Source organism: Hylobates moloch, unplaced genomic scaffold, assembly GCF_009828535.3.
Source record: "Hylobates moloch isolate HMO894 unplaced genomic scaffold, HMol_V3 SCAFFOLD_8, whole genome shotgun sequence".
Taxonomy (NCBI): domain Eukaryota; kingdom Metazoa; phylum Chordata; class Mammalia; order Primates; family Hylobatidae; genus Hylobates; species Hylobates moloch.
In genome coordinates, this window is record NW_026652283.1 from 96,161,133 (window position 1) to 96,187,816 (window position 26,684).

Sequence of the window (26,684 nt, forward strand, 5' to 3'; positions counted from 1 at the left end):
GTTGGCCAGGCTGGTCTCCAACTCCTGATCTCAGGTGATTGGTCGGCCTCCGCCTCCCAAAGTGCTTGGATTACAGGCGTGGGCCACCGTGTCCGGCCAATATTTGTATTTTGAAAGCAAAGTTTAATTATCCAAAATAATTACTCACTAATAGTAGCCCTTGTAGTTGATGGGAAGTAACAAGGAGAGAAGAAATCTTTTCAGTACATTCCGACAATTAATACAAGCTGAAAAATGGCACCTGTAGTAAATCAGATGTGGATTCAAATCCAAGTTCTTACTGTGAAAAGAAAGTAAATTATTTCAATGTCTGTGTCCTGGTTCATTAAATGAGGATAATCATCTGCCCCTTTAGCACCAATCAGTTGTTCAATTGTAAGTATATTTTATTTAAATGTGAATATTTTTAGGACAGATTGCAGCCACATTCAGGGTCTAGCACAGGGACAGGCATGTGTGGGCACTCAATAGATGTTTGTTGACCCATACATGAATATAAAAGAGATCTGCAAACTGTAGAGCACCGCACATGCCTCAGTTATAACAATACTGATCTTTATTACTCTACCTATGAAGAAAGCAAGTTCTTTCACTGAACAGGGTTGGTGGTGGGGAGACAGGCTGGGGCGAGCAGGAAGAAGGAATCAAGTCAAACAGGGACCCCTGCAGCAGAAGTGTCCATTGGGACACTTACTTAGAGTGTAGATTCCCAGAACAGACCGATAGAGTCCGAATCTCAAACCCTTTCGAGGTCAAAGAGCCCTGATTTGGGAGGTGGGTGATAATGGTGACAATCTCACTAGCCCTCTTATTGCTCCTTGAGAAATACTAGCGTACCAGGAAAAGTGGTGAAGGAAGCGTTCCTGAAGATACCCTTTCCTCAGTGACTCTCAAACTACGCTTTTAGGAAAGAGGAATTCCGCTATTCCATGCGTTTCACACCTTAGAGTGAGGGTGGTAGGTAAGTTAGATATTCCTCTCTTCATCTGAAAAAAAAAAAGGGGGGGGGGTAGTGGGGAGGGGGAGGAGGCCAGCTGAAAAGTAGAGGGCGAGGACAGAGTTAGACACCCGTTTTCTAACGGTCCTGCCAGAGGGGCTCGGCCTGTCAGACTGCGTCACCCTCTCGCTAAGGGTCCCCCAGACGGGCGGGGGCTCCTTGCGGCCGGCTTGCTACTCTCCCCGCCTCCCTGCGCCCTCGCCGTCCGCCCCGCTGTGCCCGCGGAGCGCGCGGCCCGGCGCAGCCCCTTTTGGCACCGAGGTTTCCAGGTGCCCAGCGCGAAGGCGGAGCCGGGTTACAGCCGCCTCCTCGGCGCCACAGAGAAGACCCCCGGGAGTTCGGCGGCCCAGGCGCTCCGGCTCCGCGTCCCGAGCCTCCCCCGGCTCTCCGCGCTCCTCCCTCTCGGCGCGCCCGGCGCGAAGCCTGCGATTCGTGAGCCGAGCGCACAGCGCAGAGCCGAGTGGCGCACGCTGGGCAGTGGCCTGGGCAACCCCAAGCGCAGCCAGAGCCCTCACCCGAGCCCGCTGGCCCGCGCACTCCCAGACCATGACTGCCGAGGGACCCAGCCCGCCTGCCCGTTGGCACAGACGCCTGCCCGGGCTCTGGGCGGCGGCGCTGCTCCTGCTCGGTCTGCCGCGCCTTTCGGTGCGGGCGGATGGTGAGTGTGCGGGAGGCGGCGGGGTGGGGGGTGGAGCGTGGGGTCCGGGCAGGGAGGGCGTAGCTCGCCGGGGCTGCTGCCTCTGACCGGCCCGGCAAGCGGCAAGCGCAAGCCTGAGAGGAACGAGCGAGCGGCCGTCCTGCGACCCAGCATGCCTCTCCTGGCCCACCAAGTCTCCGCGTGCCCATGCGCCCAAACGCCCGCCTGGTGCCTGGACCCTCCCTTAGCGCCGAGCGCGCGGGTCCCGCAGTCCCGCCGCTGGCTTTCCTAAGGTCTCCAAGAAAGCTCAAATGAAATCACCTCTAAGGTGCCCTAGAACCTTCTCTGCTAAGGGGTGATTTTCCGCCGTCCCTCAGTTTCTCAACGTCTATTAATGTGCCCCTGAGGACACCGCCGATGGTTAGAAAACTCCCTCGGATATTTTGACTTGGTCTGGGAAGACGTGAAAGATAAGTGAGCATCAGCGAGGCTAAGAGAGAGAGAATGGCCTGGGGAGAGGGAATAGCACGTGCAAAGGCTGTCTCTGAGTGACAGGAAAAACGGGACAAATGATAAAGCGAAGTACCTGGAGGCGAGGGGACGTCTTGAGACATGAGGTAGAGAAATGGGCAAGGGCCAGATTATGGCAGGTTCTCTGAGAATTGGTCCACTTTTTGTTTGTTTGCTTGGTTTTTGAACCTGAATTTAGCTTGTAATACTTGCCCTAAAATGAGCAGGATTGGAGCTCTGTATCCATTCCGTTTTGAAAAGCTAATTCAGCTGTGTTTTCATAGTGGAACAAAATCCCGCTGACTTGGTACAGGAGCATCTGAAGAAAGCAAGCTTAAAGCCAGCAGTTCTCACACCCATGAGGGAGTTCTAGCTTAGGACGAATTAGACTGATAAAAGCGAAAAGCCCTCCGTCAATTTAGGATGCGTTGTATATTTTAAAATGTGATTCTTGTTTAGCCAACGATATTGAGTGAAACTAGAAGACATGGGAAAAAAAAAAAAAAAAAGCATGATTGTCAGGGAAAGGGGAAAGCCAAGGAAAAAACCCTCTAGCTCTTAGAGTTTTTAGTGCTCTCTGTTTTAAGTGCAGGCTTGAAAAGCTCTTCGTTCCTAATTAAGGATGAATGTCTTATTTCTCCATATCCTCAGAGAGAGTGTTAGAGACAAAACATTTTTAACTTTGAAGACTGTTAGTAACCACTGCTAATTTTTTAAATTGACATGTATTTCACATAAAATTTGTCATTTTTAAATATACAGTTAAGTGGGTTTTAGTATATTCATTAGGTTGTGAAAACCATGGTTTGCATGCATCAAATTCCAGAACATTTCCATCATCCCTCGAAAGAATCCCATACCTATTAGCAGTTTACTGATAATTCTTCACTGTAGTGTTTTTTGACTGACATTGAGCCATGAAAATTAAGCTGATTTTAAAGAATGCAAGTAGAACAAATTGGAGCTAATATTAACCTTTGAACAAGATATATTGTGCCAATTTTAATTCCTTTTAAATAAATATTTTTGCAGTCCATAAGGTTTTAGAGTTTCATCCCATTATAACTGTTTAAGTGGAATGCCATGTGGATAAGGATCAATATTTTGTGCCTGTCTAGCTTGATACGGGTCATAGAAAATTAAAGGCAGAATGTCACTGGTCAAAGAGAAAGTAAGGACAGCACCAGAGCACATGATTCTTTGTTACTGCTTGCCAGAAATGATTCCTTTTCTTCATTCTCCTTCTTTTTCTTCATTCTCCTTCCTTTTCTTTCCCCACTTCCTCAATGGACAATTACAGGTATACTTCCTATAGTAAACTCAATTTTCTGAGCTCCAACTTTTATACTAGAACCAGGAAGAGTTATAAGCTATATTATCAAAGGATTCTTTTTGGTACTAAATTCTTAGCTGCCACCAGTTCCTACATATAGTTATTTGTGTGCTATGGTGATGGGAGGAAGAAGAAGAAATGCTCAGCTTAAGTATGATGAATTACAGATATTTGAAGAGATAGATTTGGAGAGAAACTATTTCTGAAAACATGTCATCTGTATAAGGATGGTCTTTGAAATCATGTGCGTGGGCAGAATCCTAAGGAAAGATTTTACAGCGAGAAGACCCAGAACTGAGCCTGGAGTGAGGGAAGCTGGTTTGGGATTGTTGAATCTATGTTCATGAAACATATTAGCCTGTAATTTTCATTTTTTATAATATCTTTGCCAAGTGTTGATATCAAACTTATGATGGTTCCTAAACCAAATTGGAAAGTTGTTCCCTCTTTAACTCTGAAAGGGTTTCTGTGGGTGAGAGCTTTTGTTTGTTTGTTTTGGTGTGAGATCATCTGTGTCTGAAGGTTTTCTTGTAGGAAGATTTTAAATAATGAATTTAATTTCTTTGGTAGATAAAGAAGTATTCAGATTTTAAAATTAATTGTGTGTCAATATTGTTAAGTTTTGTTTTTTAAAGTTTTTTCCCCACTTCATTTAGATTATCTAATGTGGCACATACAATGTAATAATCTCTAATTATCATTTCAGGGTCCACGGGATCTGTAGTGATGTTCCCTTTCATTCTTGATATTGGTAATTTGTGTTTTCTCTCTTTTTTTTTCTTTGTTGTCTTGATCAGTCTTAGTAGGGGTTTATCCATTTTATTATTCTTTTGAAAAAAGCAACTTTTGGCTTTATTTTCTCGATTGTATGTCTGCTTTCCGTTTTATTGATTTCTGCTCTATCTGTATTATTTCCTCCTTCTACGTTAGAAGATTTGATTTTGTGGGACTTTTGTGTTAGTTTTTTGAGCTAGAAACTTAGATCATTGATTCTCAACCATCCTTTTTTGGTATTAATAACATGAGGTCTGAGGCTATAAATTTCTCTTAAACTACTTTAGTTTCTCCATAAGTTTTTGGCCCTTGAGTTGACGTGTTTTATTTCAGTTGGGATTTCTTCTTTGAACACAGTTTACTTAGAAGTATATTTTGTAATTTCCATGCACAAGGGGATTTTCCTAGTTATTGCTTTGTTATTGAGAGGCAGTATAACCAAGTGATTAAAATCACTAACGGAGCCATACTGCCTGGTTTTGTATCTCTGCTGTGTGATCTTGGACAAGCATTAATACTAAACCTTAACTATAAAATGAGGATGATAATACCACCTATATCATAGAGTTGTCATAAGGATTAATTTAATGAGTATTTGTAAAGCAATTTGAACAACATCTAGTCCATAGTAAACACTATGTAAGTGTTTCATATATAAAATAAGTGATTTTAGCTTTGTTGTAGTCTAAAAGGCATGCTTTGTATGATTTTTGTCTTTTGAGGTTTTTTTAGATTTGCTTTATAGCTCAGTATTTGATCAGTTTTACAAATGTTCTGTGTGTGCCTAAAATGAATGTGTATTCTGTAGTTTCGTATGCAGTACTGCACATAGGTTCTTACATCAAGAGTGCTAATTTTGTTTTCTGTTTTAACAATTACCGAGAGGGATAGTAGTTTAAAATTTCCTCAAGGATTGTGGATTTTTTTGTTTTTCCTTGTAGTTGTGTTAATACTACCTTTTTGTAGTTAAGTGTAGGAGTGCCAGTCACCTATGGATGTGTTTATTTAAATTTTTTTTTGTATTTTTATTACAACTTTTGGTTCCAATGCTGGGGAATTATTATATTTATTATAATTTTGCAAGTAGCTGACTTGTGTCTTAGTCTTTTGCAAGCAGATGACTTGTGTCTTAGTTGTGTCTTAGTCTAATCACTGATATATTATGAAAAAGTTGGTGACAGATGGAAGTAAAGTGTCTCATTCTAAGTAGGTGTTTTCTCCCCTGCCTTTACCTTAACTTGATAGGGCCACCCAAGGCATTGCTTCATTCCTCCAGGAGGCTCCTGGGGACCTCAGTGCTCCCTCCGGTACCGTGGTTTCCTTACTTAAAATTCTCATTTGCTTTCAGCCTGGGCTTTCACCCCTGCTTGAATTCAGGTTCCCATCCCCCCATTGATCACACATTCTTTGAGGCCTACTACATGTCCATATATTAATGTGCTATAGGAAGCCAAGGTGTACCAGACATCATCTCTGTTTTCTTGTCCAGTAGGACAGAAGTACAGCAGACACAAATGAATTTATTGTGAAAGGGGCCTGGTAATATCCTAAGACAAGGGACAGAGAGAAGGGAAGCAACCTGTCATATAGGGGGTCATCCTAGGGCTGAGGGAGGCAGAAGAAAGCAGAGCTGAGGCCTAAATCAGTGCCTTAGACATCAAACGACCTAACTCAGGGAAGCCTAGGACACTGAGCCTTGACACATGATATTTGTAAAACACCATTTTAAAAGAAAGATTTGAAGGGCTTTTCCAGATCGACACGCCAGAGCAGATGGTTAATTTTGGGGGGGAAATAAAAGAAGAAAAAGAAGACAAGAGAGGAAAAAAAAAAGACGAAAATGCTAGTGTAATTATCATCACCTGGTCCCAGGGATGGTGTGCAATGTGGATGTGGTAGTTGCTGCACTTGGACCTTCAGGCAAGGACTACAGTTCTAACTGGCCTCTGCCAGAGGATGAGTTTGCTAAGACTAACTTCCCATGGATCCTGAAATCCACAGGTGTTTGTGCTTGTTCCCACACAGGAAAGCTCTTTGTGCTGGAGTCTCAGAATGGCCCTCAGGGCCTACACCTGGAGGCTGCTCGGCTTTCCTGCAAGAACAGGGGCGCTCACCTGGCATCTGCAGACGAGCTGCGGAGAGTGGTACAGGATTGCTCCTTTGCGGTGTGCGCCACTGGCTGGCTAGCAGATGGTACTCTTGGGTAAGTTAGGCGAGCACTCCTTTTCCAACTCACCCCAGTTGCACCGCCAAGGCTTATATAGGGCTCAGTAATTGTTCTGTTGAGGTACCAGTACAGGCAGAGTACAGTGGGCAGTAGCCTCCAGTGTGTTCATGTTTTGTTTTGTTTGAGATGGAGTCTAGCTCTGTTGCCCAGGTTGGAGTGCAGTGGCGCAATCTAGGCTCACTGCAACTTCCACCTCCCAGGTTCAAGCAATTCTCCTGCCTCAGCCTCCCAAGTAGCTGGGATTACAGGTGTGTGCCACCATGCCCAGCTAATTTTTGTATTTTTAGTAGAGATGGGGTTTCACCATATCGGCCAGGCTGATCTCGAACTCCTTACCTCAGGTGATCCACCTGCCTCGGCCTCCCAAAGTGTAAGCCACCATGCCTGGTGTGTGTTCATGTTTCGAGTTTACTTACAAAAGCATTTTTCTGGAGTTCTGTCATAGTTCTTTTATCCCCTTACTTTGTTATGTTGAGTTTTCTTTTTTTGTTTTAGACATAGGGTCTCACTCTGTCGACCAGGCTGGAATGCTGTGGTACGATTATAGCTCACTGCAGCCTCAACATCCTGGGCTCTAATGTTTCTCCTGCCTCAGCCTCCTGTAGCTAAGACTACAGGCATGTGCCACAACACCTGGCTAATTTTTTTTTCATAGAGATAAAAAATGCTTGCTATGTTGCCCAGGCTGGTCTCGAACTCTGACCTCAAGCAATCCTCCTGCTTTGGCTTCCCAAAGTGCTGGGATTACAAGCGTGAGCCACCCTGCCTAGCCTTGAATTTTTTTTAAGTAATAAAAATAATACATGCTTATTGTAAAAATTTCAAATAATGCATATATATATATAAAGTGCAAAGTAAGTTTCTCTATTCTTCTCAACCTCAGAGATAATGACTATTAATTGTTTGGTATACATTTTTTATCCCTTTTTTTCTGTGGATACTCATCTGCATATGTATGTATAGGAACGTGGTATGGAGGTTTTAAAATATGGCCACAAATTTTTTCACACCACTGCCATCAACAAGTGTGTTTGCCTCTACTGAGAGAATACAGCAAAAGTGAGATTACATGACTTCTGAAGTTAGGTTGGAAAAATCCATGCCGCATCTGTCTAGATTTCTGGGGACACTCACTTTTGTAGCCTTGAGATGCCATGAGGAGTCTGACTGTGCTGAGGTGGGTGTGTTGTGAGGAAGGCCAGACCACGTGGAGGTATCTCCTTTAGGGGCCCTTGCCAACAGCCCTAACCAATGTCCTAGCCAGTGGCTAGCATTAACTGCCAAAAATGTGAACGAAGATGCCTCTAGGTGATTCTAGCCCCCAGCCATTGAGTTATTGCCAGCCTATGAGTCTTGCCAGCTCAGCCCCTAGACATTATACGCAAGACAAGCCATTCCTACTGTGGCTATCTGAGTGCCTGACCCGTGGAATCCTTTAGAGAAGTAATTGCTATGGCCAGCTAGGAGAAATGTTTCCAATATTGCTGACACCTGCTTTGTTTTAAATTTTTATTACTTTATTAATTTATTAGTTTTTTTGTAGAAACGAAGTCTTGCCATATTGCTCAGGCTGGTCTCAAACTCCTGGACTCAGGCAATCCTCTGGCTTCCACCTCCCAAAGTGCTGGGTTTACAGATGTGAGCCACCATGCCTGGCCTAATTTTATTTTTTAAATTGACGAATAATAATTGTACATATTCATGGAGCGCGTAGTGATGTTTTGACACACATAATTGAGGGTGATCAGATCAGAGTAATTAACGTATCTGTCATCTCAAATATTTATCATTTATTTTTTGCTGGGAACATTCAATATCCTCCTTCTAGCTGTTTGAAATGATATGTTATTGTTAACTATGGCCATCCTACAGTGGTATAGAACACTAGAACTTAGAACACTCATTGGGGCAAGGACAGTATCTTTAATAAATGGTGCTGGGAAAACTGGATATCTGTATGCAGAAGAATAAAACTAGACCCCCACCTCTCACCTCACATAAAAATCAACTCAAAGTAGATTATAGACCTAAATGTAAGACCCAAAACTATAAAACTACTAGAAGAAAACATAGGAGGAATGCTTCAGGATATTGGTCTAGGAAAATATTTTAATAAGATCTCAGAAACACTGGCAACAAAAGCAGAAATAAACAAACACTTCTTTAGTCATGCTCAGAGAAGGCAGGAGCCACTTCACTTTTTCCTTCATGCCACAGGAAATGTGAAAGCAAACAAGGCACCAAGAACTATGGTAGATGATGATCCTAAGATGTCTGGCTGGCGAGTGGCCATAGAAAACATAGACAGCCATGCTGACTCATGTCTCCAAATGTGCCAAGTATGAAGCAGCAACTGAATAAAGGGACAACTGAGGCTACATCCAAAGCCTTTTGGTGAATCTGGAACTGTGGTCCTCTCTGCCTTACGTTTTATATCCATGCTCTTGAATAGACAAAATATGCCCTGTGCATGCATTTCCATAATGTAGTCAAGCAGGAATATTTTTTCATAATCCTGTTACTATAAAATTTCATCAGATAACCAGAGTATTCACAGATTCTGAAGAGACTATTTGCAACTAGGCTTAGGTCTCTCAGGCATTGTGTGCCAGGCCTGGACGATTAGAAAGGTCCATCTTCTGTGGGTTTACTATAAGGTGTTAAGACTTATCAGTGGATCTCTGCAGGCTGAAATGATATTACCTTACAAAGAAAACATACAGCTGGGTGCAGTGGCTCATGCCTGTAATCCTAGCATTTTGGGAGGACATAGGGGGTGGATTAGTTGTGGTCAGGAGTTCAAGACCAGCCTGGCCAATATGGCGAAACCCAGTCCTTACTAAAAAAAATAAAATAAAATAAAAATACAAAACTTAGCTGGGCATGGTGGTGTGTGCCTGTAGTCCCAGCTACTCGGGAGGCTGAGGCAGGAGAATAGCTTGAACCAGGGAGACAGAGGTTGCAGTGAGCCCAGATGGCACCATTGCACTCCAGCCTGAGCAACAGAGCTAGACTCTGTCTCAAAATAAATAATGAAAGAAAGAAAATAAAGAAAATATACTTGTTATATTTACTACACAATGTATTAAAATAGTTTTTCTATCCCTTTTTAATTTATTTTTTAAAACATATTATTCTCTTTTCACCATTCCTATTCAATGTCCTTTCATTTTATTTTTCTAGAAACAAGCATCTGACCATTAGTATGTACATTTCACTGTGGGCCTTTCCTGCACCGGTCTCCACTCCCTCACCACACACTGAGAAGCAATGATTAAATGTGTGGTGCATCTTGTAATCAATGGCATAGTAGACATCTAGCACATCTACCCTATATCTCTCTGAATGAATCCAGAGAATGATAAAGGCCTAGAGTGATGAATTCAGACTTTTGGGCCACTTGTCTCCTGGAAACTTTTGCAGATTCCATAAAGGGTGGCTAAAAAGCTGAATAGCAGTTTTAATAGCCACATGGGACTAGGAGGATGGAGATTTGAATTCACCTTCTGTGTAGGAGGGGACCTGGTGAGCAGTTTTGCTTTGGGTTGGGACCTTGCAGGGCTATGCCCTAAGGGTAAGCTGGACATAGTACACTGTACAGTGAACTGGATGCAGGCCCTCCTAGGAGAAGCAGCACATCTTCAAATACTCTACAGCCATGAATTTGGATTGAGATGACCCTGAATTTCCAGTGCTCCAGATGTCTAGGAGAATCAAATAAAAATTATCTTTTGAAGAAAATAGTATCCTAGACCTCAATTTATTTCAACAAACAATTTAGCCAATGTAGGATTTGTCACACAATATAAAATAACTAGTTGCATGAGGAGACAAAGCAAGTAGAATAAAATTCAGAAGAAACAATAGGTAATAGAAACTCCAGACATTAGGATTGGTAGATGCAGACTTTAAAATAACTATCCTTGACATGTTCAAAGATATAAAAAGATGAGAAGGAGAATTTTGGCAGAGTGTGGAAACTGTAAAAATAACCAAATGGAAACTTTAGACATGAAAAATTCAGTGACTAAAATTGAGAACTTAATGGATAGACCTAATAGCTGATTAAAAAGAGCCAAAGAGGGCTGGACATGGTGGTGCATGCCTGTAGTTCCAGCTACTTGGGAGGCTGAGGCAGGAGGATCACTTCAGCCAAGGAGTTCAAAGTTTAAATACAGTCTACACAACATAGTGAGACCTTGTCTCAAAAAGAAAGAAAAGAAAAGAAAGAAAGAAGAGAGAGAAAGAAAAGAAAAGAAGGAAGGAAGGAGAGAGAAAGAGGAAGGAAGGAAGGAAAGAAAGAAAACGAAAGGAAAGGAAAGAAAGGAAAGACTTTTTAAAAAAGAGCCAAAGAGAGGATTAGTGAACTGGAAAATATTTCAGAGGAAGATATCCAGAATAAATAACAGAGGGAAAAAAGATGAAAAATTATACAACAAAGGGTAAAAGACAAAGAAGATGTAATATAATTTGAATTCTAAAAGAAGAGAAAGATAAAAGAAAATAGAATAAAAGTAATATGAAAATGATCCACAATTGAAGAAAAACATCCAGACACAGATTCAAGAATCCCTGCAAAGCTCAAGTAAGACAAATACAAAGAAATTCACAGCTAGGCACATCATGGTAAGACTGGTAAGAATCATATATGAAGAAAAGAATATTTTTAAAAATTAAAAATGCTGAGATTGTCTTTAAAGGAGCAATAATAAACTGACAATGAAAGCCCAAAGACTTTTGATATTTTGAAGGTACTGAAAGAAAATTACTGCTAACCTAAAATTTTATCCCCAGTGAAAAATATCTCCCAATAATAAAGGTGAAATAAAGACATTTTCAGACAGACAAAAGGTGAGAGAATTCATTACATCCAATCTGCACTTAAACACTAACAAGTGCTCTTCAGGCAGGAGGAAAATATTGCATGAAGAAGACTGGAGAGGCAAAAAAGAATAAATGGAAGGAGTAAATATGTGGACCAATTGAAATTATGTAATTGTCTGAAGCAGTAATAGTAACACTGGATACTAAAAAATTATTTATATAAGTGGGAAGTATTTTAAGTGTATTCATATGTAGTGTTTTAAGTATTTCAAGTAGTATTATTAGGGAAGATGATAAAAGTAATATTACATTTCAATAAGTCAAAGAAGTTGTAACTTCTGGGTACCACTGACGAAAATAGAGAAAGGATATTTAACTTCCAAATCAATACAGAGAAAAAAGAGAATACTCTCCCAAAAAAGAAGAAGAAGAATTCAGATAATCCAAAGTGGGAAAAAAGAAAGAAGAGGAAAGGAAGAGAGAATGGGCAGAACTAATAAAAAGCAGATTTAAATTAGATTGATGATTAAATTAAGTATAAGTAGACAAGAGGCTACAATTAGAAAACAGAGACTGTGAGATGAACTTTTAAAAATTCAAGTATTCGGCCGGGTGCGGTGGCTCACGCTTGTAATCCCAGCACTTTGGGAGGCCGAGGCGGGCGGATCACAAGGTCAGGAGATCGAGACCACGGTGAAACCCCGTCTCTACTAAAAATACAAAAAAAATTAGCTGGGCTTGGTGGCGGGCGCCTGTAGTCCCGGCTACTCAGAGAGGCTGAGGCAGGAGAATGGCGTGAACCCGGGAGGTGGAGCTTGCAGTGAGTCGAGACTGCGCCACTGCACTCCAGCCTGGGTGACAGAGCGAGACTCTGTCTCAAAAAAAAAAAAAAAAAAATTCAAGTATTTGCTGTTTAGAAAAGATATCCTTAAATAAATTATGGGAAAAAATTATAATGGAAATTATCATATATTTAGAACTAATTAAAAAAATATATATCCAAACTCATGGGGTGCTGCCAAAGCTATACCTAGAAGGAAATCTAAAACATTAAATGTTTGTTAGAAAAGGAAAAAAGTTGAAGTTTCATGAACTAAAGAGCTAAAGAAATTTGAAGAACAGCAAAATAAGAAAAAGAAAAGAGCAGAATTTTATGAAATAAAAACCAACATAATCTAGAAGAGATCAACAATATATTGCCTTTGAAACTCGAATTGATACCTATAACATCAACTGAAGCATCACCTGTATTTCTGAATTTAGACCTTTTTTTGCGGAGAATGTGTCCAGATTTATGCTTTCAGACAGAGCTCATGAATCAGAAAAATCTCTGCTGATTCGGAGCTGACAGCAGAAGAGAATTATTCCTTATTATTTTCAACCCAGAGTTTTCCTCATTCAGTGCCTTTTTTGTCTATTTCAGAACAACTGTGTGTAGCAAAGGAAGTGGAGAACAGCAAATCATGAGAGCTGTTGATGTGAGAATTGAGAGCAACCCAGTTCCTGGTGGCACATACAGTGCCCTTTGTATTAAGGATGAAGGTCAGTGCCAGAGTCTTCTTAAAGGTGCTGGAGGGTGTGCTCTTGGGGATTGCTATATTAGATTGGTTTCCCTAGAAGAAAACCTTGAAGTGAGGATTTACTAGACATAGTTTATCAGGAAGTCTTCCAAAGAAAAGCCAATAGTGCGGTGGGAAAGTGGACAAGACAAGGAAGGGAGTCAAGCTTCGGTGCAATATTAAGTGAAATTCACAGTGGTGGTGAGGTGCCGGGTAACTTTGGCTCAATCACTCAGGAAACCCCTGGAGATAGTGTATGTAGGTAACCACAGTTTTTCTGATTGGGGTGAGGGAGCTGGAGTAGTTATACCACACCTGTCAGTCATGGGTGAAGGTTTGCTTCAGGAGATATAAATTCCCGGGTTCTTCTGTTTTTTTGTGTGTGCACAGGCAAAAGGTTCCAGTAGCCTGAGTGCCACCTTCCAACAAAGAGGCAAAGGTGCCTACCAGGAGTCCCTGTGCATGGGAATGGTAAAGGTGTCTAGGGAATGTGGGCAGAGCCCTGGCAGCATCTGATACGGCTGCTGATGTTCAAAGCTTGCCCTCCAGTCTTCATATTGGACAGTACACTAAAAAGAAAATAATATCTTTTTCCCAAAAAGGAAATTTATAAGATTTAGGGAACTGCTCACAGTAAGGAAAATTCAAATTCCTATTGGGAAATCAGCTGAGTGGTGAGGAGAAAATCATAAAGAAGCCTCAAGGGCAGCATTTTGTATGCACCAAGTAAGTACACCTCTGTTATCAGAAATACATGTGGTTGAAAAAGGAATATTCATGTGAATGGGGAGGGGGAAGCAAGCTTCTTACTAATCAGTCGTAGAAACGAGCACAGGTTCTTGGCTGCACACTGGACTCATCGGGGAGGGGTGGGGGGAGTAATTAAAAAATACTGATGCCTCAGTGCCAGCGCTAAAGATTCTGATTTAAATGTTCTGGGTTTTTTAAAACTCCCCTGTGATTTTAATGTACAGCCCAGGTTGAGAACTCTTTCTGTAATGCAGTGTTTCCCAAACTCCCCTGATGATGTGAAATACCAGAAGAACTTGTTGAAAATACAGACCGTTTGGCTGCATCCCAGAGGCACCAAATCCTTATCTCCAGGAAAGGGATCAGAGGAGTTGGTAAAAGTAAGAGTCATGGTGAACCCTAAGAGCCTTCTGCTCTGGGGTCCCTCTCTAGGAAGGGCTCTGCATCTGCTGGTTTCTATGGAAGGGTGTTGGGAGAGTCTTCTGCCATCACTGATCCAGTCAAGCAACTGAGAGATGTGACTTGGTTTTCAAAAAATCCAGGGAGAGCAGTATCTGTGGTTTATTTTCTTTCTTAAAACACATACACACACACACACACATTAGTAAATTTTTTATTTTTATTTATTTATTTATTTTAAGACGGAGTCTTACTCTTGTCGCCCAGGCTGGAGTGCAGTGGTGTGATCTCGGCTCACTGCAACCTCCACCTTCTGGGTTCATGCGATTCTCCTGCCTCAGCCTCCTGAGTAGCTAGGATTACAGGCGCCTGCCACCATGCCCGGCTAATTTTTGTATTTTTATTAGAGACGGGGTTTCACCACATTGGCCAGGCTGGTCTTGAACTCCTGACCTCAGGTGATCCGCCTGCCTCAGCTTCCCAACGTGCTGGGATTACTGCGCCTGGCCCATATTAGTAAATTTAAATAATCTTTTAACTTCTAAACATAAACAGAGGGTCATATCCCTGAGGGAGACAGGACAGAGCCAGAAGAAAAACAGGACAACCGTTTTTCTTCAGTAATGTCAAAGAAATAATGTAGGGCTTCTGAGTCTTATTTCTTTCTCCAATAAACAAGATATATCAGTTAGCTTTTGCCAGCTAACATATCACCCCAAAATGTAGTGGCTTAAAATAGCAACTATTTATTTAGCTTACAATTTTGCGAACCACCAATTTGGTTGCTTTTCTGCCAGTCTTGGTGGGACTTATTCATAAGTCTGTGGTCAGCTGCTGTTAGCTAGGTACCCTTGCTTCTGGGAGTTGGCTGGCCGTTGGCTTGGGTGACAAGGGCAGCTAAGCCATGTGTTTCTCCTCACCCAACAGGCCAGCCTGGGCTTTCCACCTCACAGACCATCAAGCAAGTTATGTGTATGCAAGTGTGTGCCCCTTTTGCCCACAACTGTAGTGCATGAAGCCAGAGGTTGAGAACATCCATTCATGTCCTATAGGACACCAAAGTCAATGTCATGATAGTGACTCCAGATTTGAGTCATGGGCACCTCAATATGTATGATACATTGCACTCAGAGGAACACATTGATTCAGTGATTCATTTTTATGCGTATTCCTTCCAAAAATGTGTAACTGAATCTAATCACAAGGAAAAATTAACCAAACTCAAATTGAAGAACATCCTACTCTTTTTTTAAAAATGTCAAGAATAAAAAAGGCTAAGCAACTGTTCTAGATTAAGATAGACCAAAAAGACTTGTCAATGAAATGCAGTTCATGATCCTGGATTGTATCCTGAACTAGGAAAAAATAGCTATAATTGATGAAATTTGAATACAGATTATGAATTAAATAATAGTATTGTATCAACATTTAAATTTTCTGATTTGGATAACTACTGCAGTTATATAAGAGAATATCCTTGTTTTTAGAAATGCACACCAAGGTTTTTAGGGACAAAGGGATATCATATGTACAACTTACTCTCCAATGGTTCAAAAAAGAATTATAGAAACACATATATACATATTCATATATATGTATACACACACATACGTGTGTGTGTGTGTGGTGTGGAGAGAGGAAGAGAGAGAAGAGAATGATAAAGCAAACAGGGGAAAATGAAAACACATTGGTGAACCTGCATAAAGTGTGGGTTCCTTGCTTTTATAATGTTTATGTAACTTTGAAATTATATAAAATTTTAAAATCTCAAAAAGCTCAGGTTGTGGCCAGATGTAGTGGTGCATGCCTGTAATCCCAGCCACTCAGGAGGCTGAGGCATGAGAATCGCTTTAACCTGGGAGGTGGAGGTTGCAGTGAGCCGAGATCACATCATTGCACTCCATCCTGGGCGACAGAGCAAGACTGTCTCAAAAAAAAAAAAAAAAAAAAAACCAAACAAACAAAAAAACAAAACAGGCCGGGTGCGGTGGCTCAAGCCTGTAATCTCAGCACTTTGGGAGGCCGAGGTGGGCAGATCACGAGGTCGGGAGATCGTGACCATCCTGGCTAACACGGTGAAACCCCATCTCTACTAAAAATACAAAAAATTAGCCAGTCATGGTGGTGGGCACCTGTAGTCCCAGCTGCTCGGGAGGCTGAGGCAGGAGAATGCTGTGAACCCGGGAGGCAGAGCTTGCCGTGAGCCGACATTGCACCACTGCACTCCAGCCTGGGCGACAGAACAAGACTCTGTCTCAAAAAAAAAACAAAAACAAAAAGCTCAGGCTGGGCATTGTGGCTTATGCCTGTAGTCCCAACACTTTGGAGGATAACTTGAGCCCAGAAGTTTGAGACCAGCCTGGGCAACATAGCAAGATACGTATATATACATATGTAAATATGTATATATGTGTATCTATACATATGTAAATATGTATATATGTGTATCTATAATTCTTTTTTGAACCATTGGAGAGTAAGTTGTAGATATGATGCCGCTTTGTCCCTAAAAACCATCTCTTCAAAAAATAAAAAAAATTAGCCAGGCATGGTGTCGCACCCTGTATTCCCAGCTACTCTGGAGGCTGAGGTGAGAGAATCTCTAGAATTCAGGAGTTTGAGGCTGCGGTGAGCTATGATCATGCCACTGCACTCCAGCCTGAGCAACAGAGTGGGTCCCTATGTCTCTCTCAAACAACAACAACAACAACAACAAATGGTCTACATACTTCTCCAAAAACAGCAAAAACAACAACAGCAGCAGGCAGAAATAAACCTAAGAAACAAAATAACGCTGAGTCATGGGGGCCCGGTTGGAGGGAGCCAATTGGAATTGGAGGGTGTGGAGACCCGGGCACAACGAGGGCATGCCGCCAGAAAGCTCAGCAGCAAACTGTCCGGATGTATTCCAGAGGCGGAGTATCTATGTCGTCTCAGCTTTTGGGCCCCCTGAGCTCATGCCCAGGCGTGAGCTGAGTAGAGCAGCATGCTTTAGATGAGGCACGTGCCGAGGCTCCCGTGACACCTGTTGGCATGTGTGTGAAGACTGGATGCCATTTGAAAAGAGCGGGCATTATGTGTGGTTCATCACTGTTACAGTGCTCGAGGGCCCTGCGTCCCAGAGCAGCTCCCCCCAACCTAGCCTGGGCAAGAGCTGCACAGGGCAAGGGCTACAGGGAAGACAGGAGCCTTGGCCCTGCAGGGCCTAATTGGTGAGGAAGCTTCAGGTGAGCCATGAAGAGGACGCAGGAATGCATGCAGAGATTGCATGGGGGCTACAGGACTGTTCTCCTGGGGCTTAACAGAAAAGCAGGATGGATTCCCACAGTTACTCAGAGAGTTCTATCCCTGTCCCTCTGCCTTTTCTCCTTTAGAAAGAGCATGTAAACGGCTCCTGCAAGGCCCTCCGCCCTTCTCAGCAGAGTTGCTGCTTTTCCTCAGTAGAGCCTTTGTTGACAGCACAGTCAACAAGGGAAATCTGTTTGCTTAAGGAAGGTGCAGCGCCTTGGCGGAAGCAGAGGAGAACAGGCTGTGCTGTGAGGTTCCCGCGTGAGTGTAGGTGAGGTCCAGCTCAGCAGATGCCCCTGTGCAGTATTCCTCCAAAGCTTGCCTTTTTCCCAGTGATGCTGCATGGCGCTAAGCTGCTTCTCTTTGGCAAGACTGGAAGAATGAAGAGTACTAATTCCAAAAATGGCAGACATGTGCCTCATAAAGAGCCCAGAAGGAAAACAGAGCCTGTGGAATGTTCAGGCAGCTTCCTCCTGTGTTTCTTTATAAAGTTCGTCGTGAATGTAGACTTTTCTCATTTTCCTTTCAGTATTTTTGTTTCACTGACAGTGAATTTCCAGCCCTGTGGTGATCTCACTTAAACTAATAAGTGAAGTTATTTTTAACCAACTGGATTCTGATGAAATAAGCTGCCTCCACTTGGGTCTTCTGGCTTTGCTTCTCTTGGCAGCTTGTCTGTGGGGTCTGCAGCTTGGGGTCTGGAGGCTTTGATTTTCCTCTGACCCTCTGTTGCCCTGAAAGGCTCCACTCAGTGTGTGCTTCTGTTTCTCCCCATCTAAGACAGGTCTTGCTTCCCTCTCCCCAGCCCACTTCACCTTCTTAGTACTGCATTCCTCCTCCCTTGCATACTTTATGATTGCCTCTATTGCCTTTAAAAACAGGAGTGAAATTATTCCCTTCCTTCATGTCATCAAAAAGAGAGCTGGATGCTCCCCTGTCTTGGTGAGTGATCAGGAATTTTTGAGAGTAGCTAATTTCCAGGGCTGCCTGGTGAAGGCCTGGTGTCTCAGGAATAACTTTGGGGAAATTCTCCAGCTGTGATACCAGATTGGAACCAATTAATTGCATTGGTTGGTACAGCTGATAGAGAACACTTAGTTCAGGGTCTCCCAGGGAAGTGTGAAAGCCTCTGAGCTCATTACCATGGACCTGCTGTCAGTCATTTATGTGTTCATTTATTTGTCCAGGGTCAGGCAAAGTCCAATGCTCAGACTTGGTGGGTGCTTCAGATAGATGATAGACAGACAGACAGACAGACAGATAGATAAACTTCTCCCCTCTCTCAAGGAGTTAACAGTGTATCGGGATAGGTAAGAGATGAATATTTTTCCATGACACAAAGGAGAAAGGTTATTAGAGAGACTTCCTAAGCAGTGGCATTTGAGATGGATAAGTTGAGGGGATAGTAGGTAGGGAAGTGAGGATAGAACATTGCGGAAAGGAAGAACAGGGGTAGCAAGGGCTAGGAATCTAAAGATACCAATGGCTTTGGGAGAATAGCTGTGGTTGCGCCATTGTACTAGAGCTCTGGGAGAGTGGGCTGGGTCAGCACATCCTTGGGGGCTTGAGTAGCTGCTGGGCAGGCCTGAGGTGGCTGCAGAGGGCAGCCCAAATAATCCCCATCACAGTAAGCAGTGATGCCTCCTCTCCTGCCATCCACACAGCCAGGCCTGGGTGGGCATCAGGTCTTGTTTTCTCAGACCTGAGGTCTTCTGCTCCAAAAATGTGGGCTAGACCAGTCCTGATACACCAGCAGCCAGCTTCCACGAATGCCAAGTGTCTGGGCAGCCAGAGAAATGTTGCCAATGGGTCTTTTGGCTCCAGAGGCAGATATCTCTGGGATGTCTTTGTGGCCTGGGGCCATGGGCACCAACAACCCAGACAGACTTCTCCACTTCTGTGCGACTCAGAAGAGCTGGGGCTGCACTCTGGACCTGTCCGTGTGGTCAGGGACTTGTGGTTTGGTTTTCTGGCATGTGGTAAATGTGAGGAGGAGTTCAAAGCCCTGCCTTGCAGACACATACATATGTGCCCAGGGCTGGGTGCACCCAGGGACAACTTTATTCTTAAGCCTCTGCTGATCCAGTGAGGGTCCACATGACCTCTGAGCATGGACTTGGAGATACCTGCCTACATGCTGTTCCACAGCAGCCTCTGGACCTGCAAGAGTCACTTAGTAGCAGTCTGTTATTTGCCTTTTTAGAAAGGGCCTTTATGCTGTTCTTTCCAAAACAGGGTTTCTCATTGTTTTCAATAATGATAAGCTGAGAATTTTCCAAATTTTTTAGTTCTGGTTCCTTTTTGCTTAACAATTTCATCTTTAAGTCATTTATTTCTTCTCAAATTTTACTGTAAGCAACAATAAAGGAGCCAGGCCAGTCCTTCAAAACTTTGCTTAGAGATTTCCTCAACCAAATATTAAATTTCATGGCTTGCAAGTTCTGCCTTCCATAAGACCCTAGGACACAAACACAATTCAGCCAAGTTCTTTGCCGTTTTATAAAAAGCATTGCTTTTCTGCTGATGTTCGCCAACATGTTCCTCATTTCCATCTGAGACCTCATCAAAATGGCCTTTATTGTCCATATTCCTACCAACATTCTGTCCAGAGTTATTTAGGTATTGTATAAGAAGATGAAGACTTTCTCTACAGCTCTCTTTTCCTTCTGGGCCCTCACCAGAATTGCCCTCAATGGTCCATTCATGGCAATGTAGTCTTTTTCTAGCATGCTTGACATGGATACCCAGCCTGGTCTCATCTCCTAGACCCAAAACACTAAGGCTGGAGGACTGGAAAATCCACAAGAGATGTGGTGCACTGCAGAGGAAGCACCTAAAACATTCTTGCACCTCAAAACTTTTCTAGCTTCTACCTGTTAATTCCAAAGCTGAATCCACATTTTTAGGTATTTGTTACAGCAAACCCCCCACTTCTTGTTACCAATTTCTGCTTAGGCTGCTATTTAAAAATGACATAAATGGGGTAGCTACAAATGACAGAAATGTATGTCTCACAGTTCTGGAGGCTGGGAAGTCCAAGATAAGGCACTGGCAGGTTTGGTGTCTGTGATGACCCGCTTCCCAATTCACAGATAACTCTCTTCTTGTGGAGTCTTCACATGGTAGAAGGGGTGAGGCAGTTCTGTGAGGTCTCTTTCATAAGGGCACTAGTCCCATTCATGAAGTTTCCACCCTCATGATCTGTCTTGCTCTGTCTTGTACGACTATAACAGAATGCCTGAGACTAGGTGGTTTATAATAAACAGAAACTTATTGGCTCAAAGTTCTGGAGGTTGATGAGTCCAATATCAAGATGCCAGCATCTAGCAAGAGCCTTCTTTACATGGCAGAAAGTGAAAGGAACCAAACTCACCCTTTTATAATGGTACCAGTTCCACCTATGAAAGTGGAGCCCTCCTGGCCTAATCACCTATTAAAGGTCCACCTCTTAATACTGTTACAATGGCAATTAAATTTCAACATGAAGTTTGGAGGAGTCAAACATTTGAACCATAGCATGGCCTAATCGCCTCCCAAAAGTCCCACTTCCAAATAGCATCACACTGGGGATTAGGTTTCAATGTATGAATTTTGGGAGGACACAGACGTTCAGTCTATAGCAGAATGACAGCTATGACATGAAAAATCTTCTAAGACATATTATGCAGGTCTCAGAATATGTATAGTATAATCCAATTTATTCTTTAAAAAACTTATTTTTGGCTGGGCGTGGTGGCTAACGCCTGTAATCCCAGCATTTTGGGAGGCCGAGGCAGGCGGATCACGAGGTCAGGAGATCAAGACCATCCTGACTAACGTGGTGAAACCCTGTCTCTATTAAAAATACAAAAAATTAGCCGGGCGTGGTGGCAGGCGCCTGTAGTCCCAGCTACTCAGGAGGCTGAGGCAGGAGAATGGTGTGAACCCGGGAGGCGGAGCCTGCAGTGAGCCGAGATTGTGCCACTGCACTCCAGCCTGGGTAACAGAGCGAGACTCCGTCTCAAAAACAAACAAACAAAAAAACTTATTTTTGTGTATATGTGTAAACATGTGTGTGTGTGTGTGTGTGTGTGTGTGTGTGTGTGTGAAATTCCCCCCTAGAAAAAAAGACATCTGAAGGAGAAACACCCTAGAAAGGGAGTGGCAGTGAGACTGAAGGGAGATATTTATAGTTCATGCTCTATATTTTGTATATTCTGATTTTTTTAGTAGTGCGCATGCATTATTGCATTTCTTATGTAGCTTTAGAATATCTCCCTTCTATATGTCTGTTCTCAGCCTGTCTTTTATCTTTTACATGGGTATTCTTGAGGCCAGGGTCTGTGCTTAGAACTGGGCCTTCTTCAATATTTTGGGTGCACCATGTTCACATTCCTGTAGCCCATGTTTGCTGACTTCAGTGTCCCAGGGGTGGGTGAAATATGGGTGATTCTTCCTAACTCTCTTTCCCCCAAGTAAAATGTTTCCTCTGCAGTGCACCACATCTCCTGTGGATTTTCCAGTCCTCTGGCCCTGGTGTTGTGGGTCTGGGAGATGAGACCAGGCTGCGTAGCCATGTCACACTGCGGGCAGGAAAGAACTTGGTGTGTTTGAGAAAACAGTGAGCCTAGATGGTTTCAGGTGAGAGAGAGTGATCCAAGATAGGGCTGAACAGGTTGGGATAAGAGCCGGATATGCAGGGGTGAGAATATTGGATTGAATTTTTAGGAGAAACAGGAAACCATTGTAGGGTTCTCAGCTAGGATGCACTTTTTGAACATTTTCTGAAAATCGTTCTGGCTGCTAGTGGTACAGTCCAGTAGATGAGGAACTCCCAAACTTGTCCTTTTTGCAAAGTCCACCAAGCCCCATGTTTATGACAAGAAAGTGAATCAGAGCTAAACCATGGTGTTCTCAAAGGAAACAACACCTGGAACACAATAATAATGCACAATGGTTAGAACCATGGGCTCTGTACCCTGAATCCCTGGGTTTGAATCTTGGTTCTACCACTTACTTGCCTTGGGAATAATATTAGAACCCATGACATAGAGTTGTCAAGAGGACTGAGTAGGATAATACAAGTGAGCCACTTAGCCTAGTGCATAGCACAGAGTAACATCTCAATAAGTATGAGCTATGACTGTGATTAGTATCTAGTGCCACATAACTCTAACAACATAAAGTGATAATAGTATGGTTTCTTCACCTTGATGTTACACTGTTTTCAATAAATCAACCCATAATTTCTTTCAAAATAATTCTGCAAAGTTTAATACGCACATATATATATATATATATAATGTATACAGCTAATATGCATACAACCAAGTAATTCCATGCCTGGGTATCGATCCAAGAGAAGTGTATGACCGCATAGAAATGGGCACACAAATGTTCATAGCAATTTTATCATAAAAGCCCAAAACTGGAAGCGACACAAATGTTCATCAACTGATGAATGGATCAAAATACGTGGTATATCCATACCATGGATTAGTATTTGGCAATAAAAAGAATGAAATATTAATACGTGCAAAAGCATGGATGAATCTCTATAATATTAAGTTAAATGAAAAAAAGTCAAACACAAAATATATATACTGTGTTACTCCATTTGAATGAAATTCTAGAAAAGGTAAAACTACCAGTGAGCGAAAGTAGCTTAATAGTTGCTTGGGGTAGTATGGAGTAGGGGAGGGTGTCTGGGGCCAAAGGCAAGTAGAATATGGCTTTTAAGAATCGTTCTATACCTTGACTGTTGTGGTGGTGGTTATAAAATTGGATACATTTAGCAAAATTGACTTAAGCTGTACACTTAAAATTGGTGAATTTTATTTATATAAATAATACTTTAAAACACAAAAAAGAACAAGAAAAAACTTATTGAGCAGCTTTACAGTTATATTCTATAACTCCAAAATTGTGTTTTTCCAGAGTGTTACCACAAACGTTATCTCATTTAATCAGCGAGGCAATACTGTAGGCAGGGTGTTATCATTCCCTCTATTCAGATGAGGAAACTGAAGAACAGAGAGATTTGATGCTTTGTCTCAAGTGACACAGCTCCTGGGAGGTGCAGATGAGACCTCTCACCCATGCACCTTCCTATTCCTGTCCCCACCTCTCCCAATTCTGTGCAGCAAGTCCCAAGATCCAGTTAAACCTGATGCAGACATCTCCACCACTTTTTTTGACCCTGAGGCTGCGGCTCTAACTGTGGGCTTTGCTTCAGATTCTCAACCTCAGGGGGAAAATAGTAATAGCTAACACCTGCTGTAGTACCCTGTGTTCACTCATTTAATCCTCACAACAGCACTGCAGGAATTTACTATTATTCAAATTTTACAGATGAGTAACTGAGGCACAACAAAGTTAAGTAATTTGTCCAAAGTAAGTAGGGGAGCAAGGACTCAAACCCAGACTCTACAGGCTTTTTGTTTTCTGAGGTGCTCCTTTCTTCTTACTCTTGAATATCTTACCTTCCCAGGCACTGCTGTTTGGGTTGGAATGTACGATGCTCATGTTAGGGGGCCCTGCCTTCCAGTTTGCTCAGGATAGTTCTTTCTTGTGCTGGTAATGATTAACCAGGGTCCCACTCATTTTCAAAAGTGTCCTTATATGGATGATAAACTATACGGTCAGCCAACCCTATTGACTTAGAAGAAAACTTTCCCAGGGAGCCCTGCTTATGAAAAGTAGAGAGTGTGAGAATGGTAGTGTAGTTACATGTGGATCTGTGCTTTCCCCTGCTCTCTACAGAAGTTCTTTTTTTTAAAACAAAGATGTCCTGACAGATCCAGAGACGCAGCCGTTGTCTGTGTTAGGGCAAGGGGAACCTTTGTGTGTGTCAGGGAAAGGGGAACCATCCAGCAAATCACCATTGCAAATTAAACTGATTCTTTGCTGCATTCATGGACCATAGCCCAACCCCAAGAATCCATCAGTAATCCTCTGTTTTCCCAACTCTGCTGGCTTCTTCTCACCTTGAACCAAGCCTCCATCACTGACCATTACTGCTATGTCAATAGTGGGCAAATACAGGCTCATATCTGGTTTTATCTTTTTATGAGCATTTTGTTTTTCCCCTTTTCATGGCCCAAGGTGGCATTCAATTCCAATTTAGCCATGGTGTGGTTGGCTTTATTTGGTTTAAGGACAATGGGTATTCAATTACCATCATTACTTGAAGATCCATTCAGGGCCATTCAAAAGACCATCAGTCTCCAACTATTTATATGGGAAATGGAGCTTGTTTTTATTCAGGACCTTATCAAGTTCCAGGCATGTGGTAGGCACTGGGAAAGGCATATGTTCATTTAATTCTAGTAACAACCCTATGAGATAAATGTCATTAGCTCCATTTTTATAATTATAATAGATTTTCTATTATAAATATGAATATGTGGTCATTTTAGTGGAAAGTATAAAGAAAATTAAGGTCTCTCATAACCAGTCTTCCCTAATACAAGTATTTTAGCATCAGTCTTTTGCTTTCCCTACATGTTTTATTTAGTTTACTAAATTGGGATTATATGAACAACATATAAGATTGCATTCTGTTTTTTTTTTTTATTTATATGGATATAGTTCTATATCTCCCCATGACATTGAATATGCTTCAAAGAATGGCTATAATAATCCATTATATGAATGTACTATAAATTAAACATTCTCCTGTTATTAGACGTTTTGGTAATTCCATGGATTTCACTATAATAAATACCATGATTGAACATCTTCATGCATATATCTTTTTACTTATCTTCAATTACTTCAGGCTCTTTTTTTAGTTTGAATTTATCTAGAACTGTGAGCCAGAAATTGCATTAAGACCGTGTCTATTGTGCACTGCCTCAGACCTTGTCAATTACCTGCACAACAGCCATTCCTACCTCCATCCCCCAGCAATTTCTCCCCTTCCCAAGAGAGCTGGTTGTTAATATTTAATATTTATCAGCACATCACTGATTAATTGGGGACTAAGCAAGCAGAGAAGAATTATAGGACAAGCGAAAAGAGTTTGCATTTCAAAAAGGAGGGAATTATTTTAAGGACTCAGAACAAATAATACCACTTACAACTGTTTAGGAAGTGATGTTTGTTTGTTTGTTTGTTTGTTTGTTTGTTTGTTTGTTTGTTTTGAGACAGAGTCTCACTCTGTCCCCCAGGCTGGAGTGCAGTGGCACAGTCTCGGGTCACTGCAACCTCCGCCTCCTGGGTTCAAGCGATTCTCCTGCCTCAGCTTCCCGAGTAGCTGGGACTACAAGTCTGCACCACCAGGCCCAGCTAATTTTTGTATTTTTAGTAGAGATGGGGTTTTGCCATGTTGGCCAGGCTGGCCTTGAACTCGTGACCTCAGGTGATCCTCCCACCTCAGCCACCCAAAGTGCTGGGATTACAGGTGTGAGCCACCGCACCCAGCTGAAAGTGATTATTTATTCTTGCCTCTGAGCTAAACAAAGAAAAAAAGAAAGTGATTATTTACTAATAATTCATATTTTCATCAAGCCGTTACCCCGTATCCCTTTAGCTACCATCCCATCTCTCTCCTCCCTTTCATAGCCCTCAAAATCCTCTGCACTCATGGCCTCCATTATCTTACCTTCCATTGTTCATTCTTCCATCCACTGCCTTCTGGTTTCTGCCTTATCACTTAAGTGGAACTACTGTCACCAAGGCTACTGGTAGTTTCTCTGTGGCTAAATATCATGGCCATTTCTCAGCCTGCCCTTTGCTTGTTGTTTCTGAAGCTTTAAGTACTTGACCACACACTTCCTTGAAACATGTTCTGCCTTGTCTTGCACCAGGTTTTCTTTGTATATGTCTGGCTATAGTGATGTCCTTTGTGAACTCTTCTTTCTCTGCTCACTTCCTCTGGGCTCTGACCTGGGCCCTCATCTCCCCTTGTAACCAACCAACCAGTGGGTTCCTCTTGCCTGCTGCTCAGATAGAGCGCATTTATTAAGACAGAGGAATTGCAATAGGGAAAGAGTTTAATACCCGTAGAGCCAGCTAAATGGGAGACCAGAGTTTTATTATTACTCAAATCAGCCTCTGAAAATTCAGAGGCTTTAGGGTTTTTAAAAGATAATTTGATGGGTAGGGGGCAAGAGAATGAGAAGTGCTGGTTGATTTGGTCAGGGATGGAATCATAGGGAGTTGAAGCTGTCCTCTTGCTCTGTCAGTTCCTGGGTTGGTGCCACAAGACCAGATGAGCCAGTTTAGTGGTCTGGATGGCACCAGCTGGTCCATCAGAAGACAGAGTCTGAGAAATATCTCAAACACCAATCTTAGGTTTTACAATACTGATATTATTCATAGGAGCAACTGGGGAGGATAGGAACCTTGAGGCCTCTGGCCGCATGTCTCCTGGGCCATAATTTCTATCTTGTGGCCACTTTGTT

At 42.4% G+C, this 26,684-nt stretch overlaps 1 protein-coding gene across 1 annotated transcript in view; it reads left to right on the forward strand.

Moving 5' to 3' along the window:
• Positions 1–1,513: 1,513 nt before the first annotated feature.
• The window catches only part of SUSD5 (sushi domain containing 5), a 67,680-nt gene continuing 42,509 nt past the window's right edge, over positions 1,514–26,684 (forward strand). Inside the window, exons 1-3 of the mRNA XM_032162203.2 lie at positions 1,514–1,655; positions 6,277–6,454; positions 12,726–12,844. Of these exons, the coding sequence (XP_032018094.1) occupies positions 1,544–1,655; positions 6,277–6,454; positions 12,726–12,844 (409 nt within the window). The 5' untranslated portion in view covers positions 1,514–1,543. The remainder of the gene's footprint in view (positions 1,656–6,276; positions 6,455–12,725; positions 12,845–26,684) is intronic.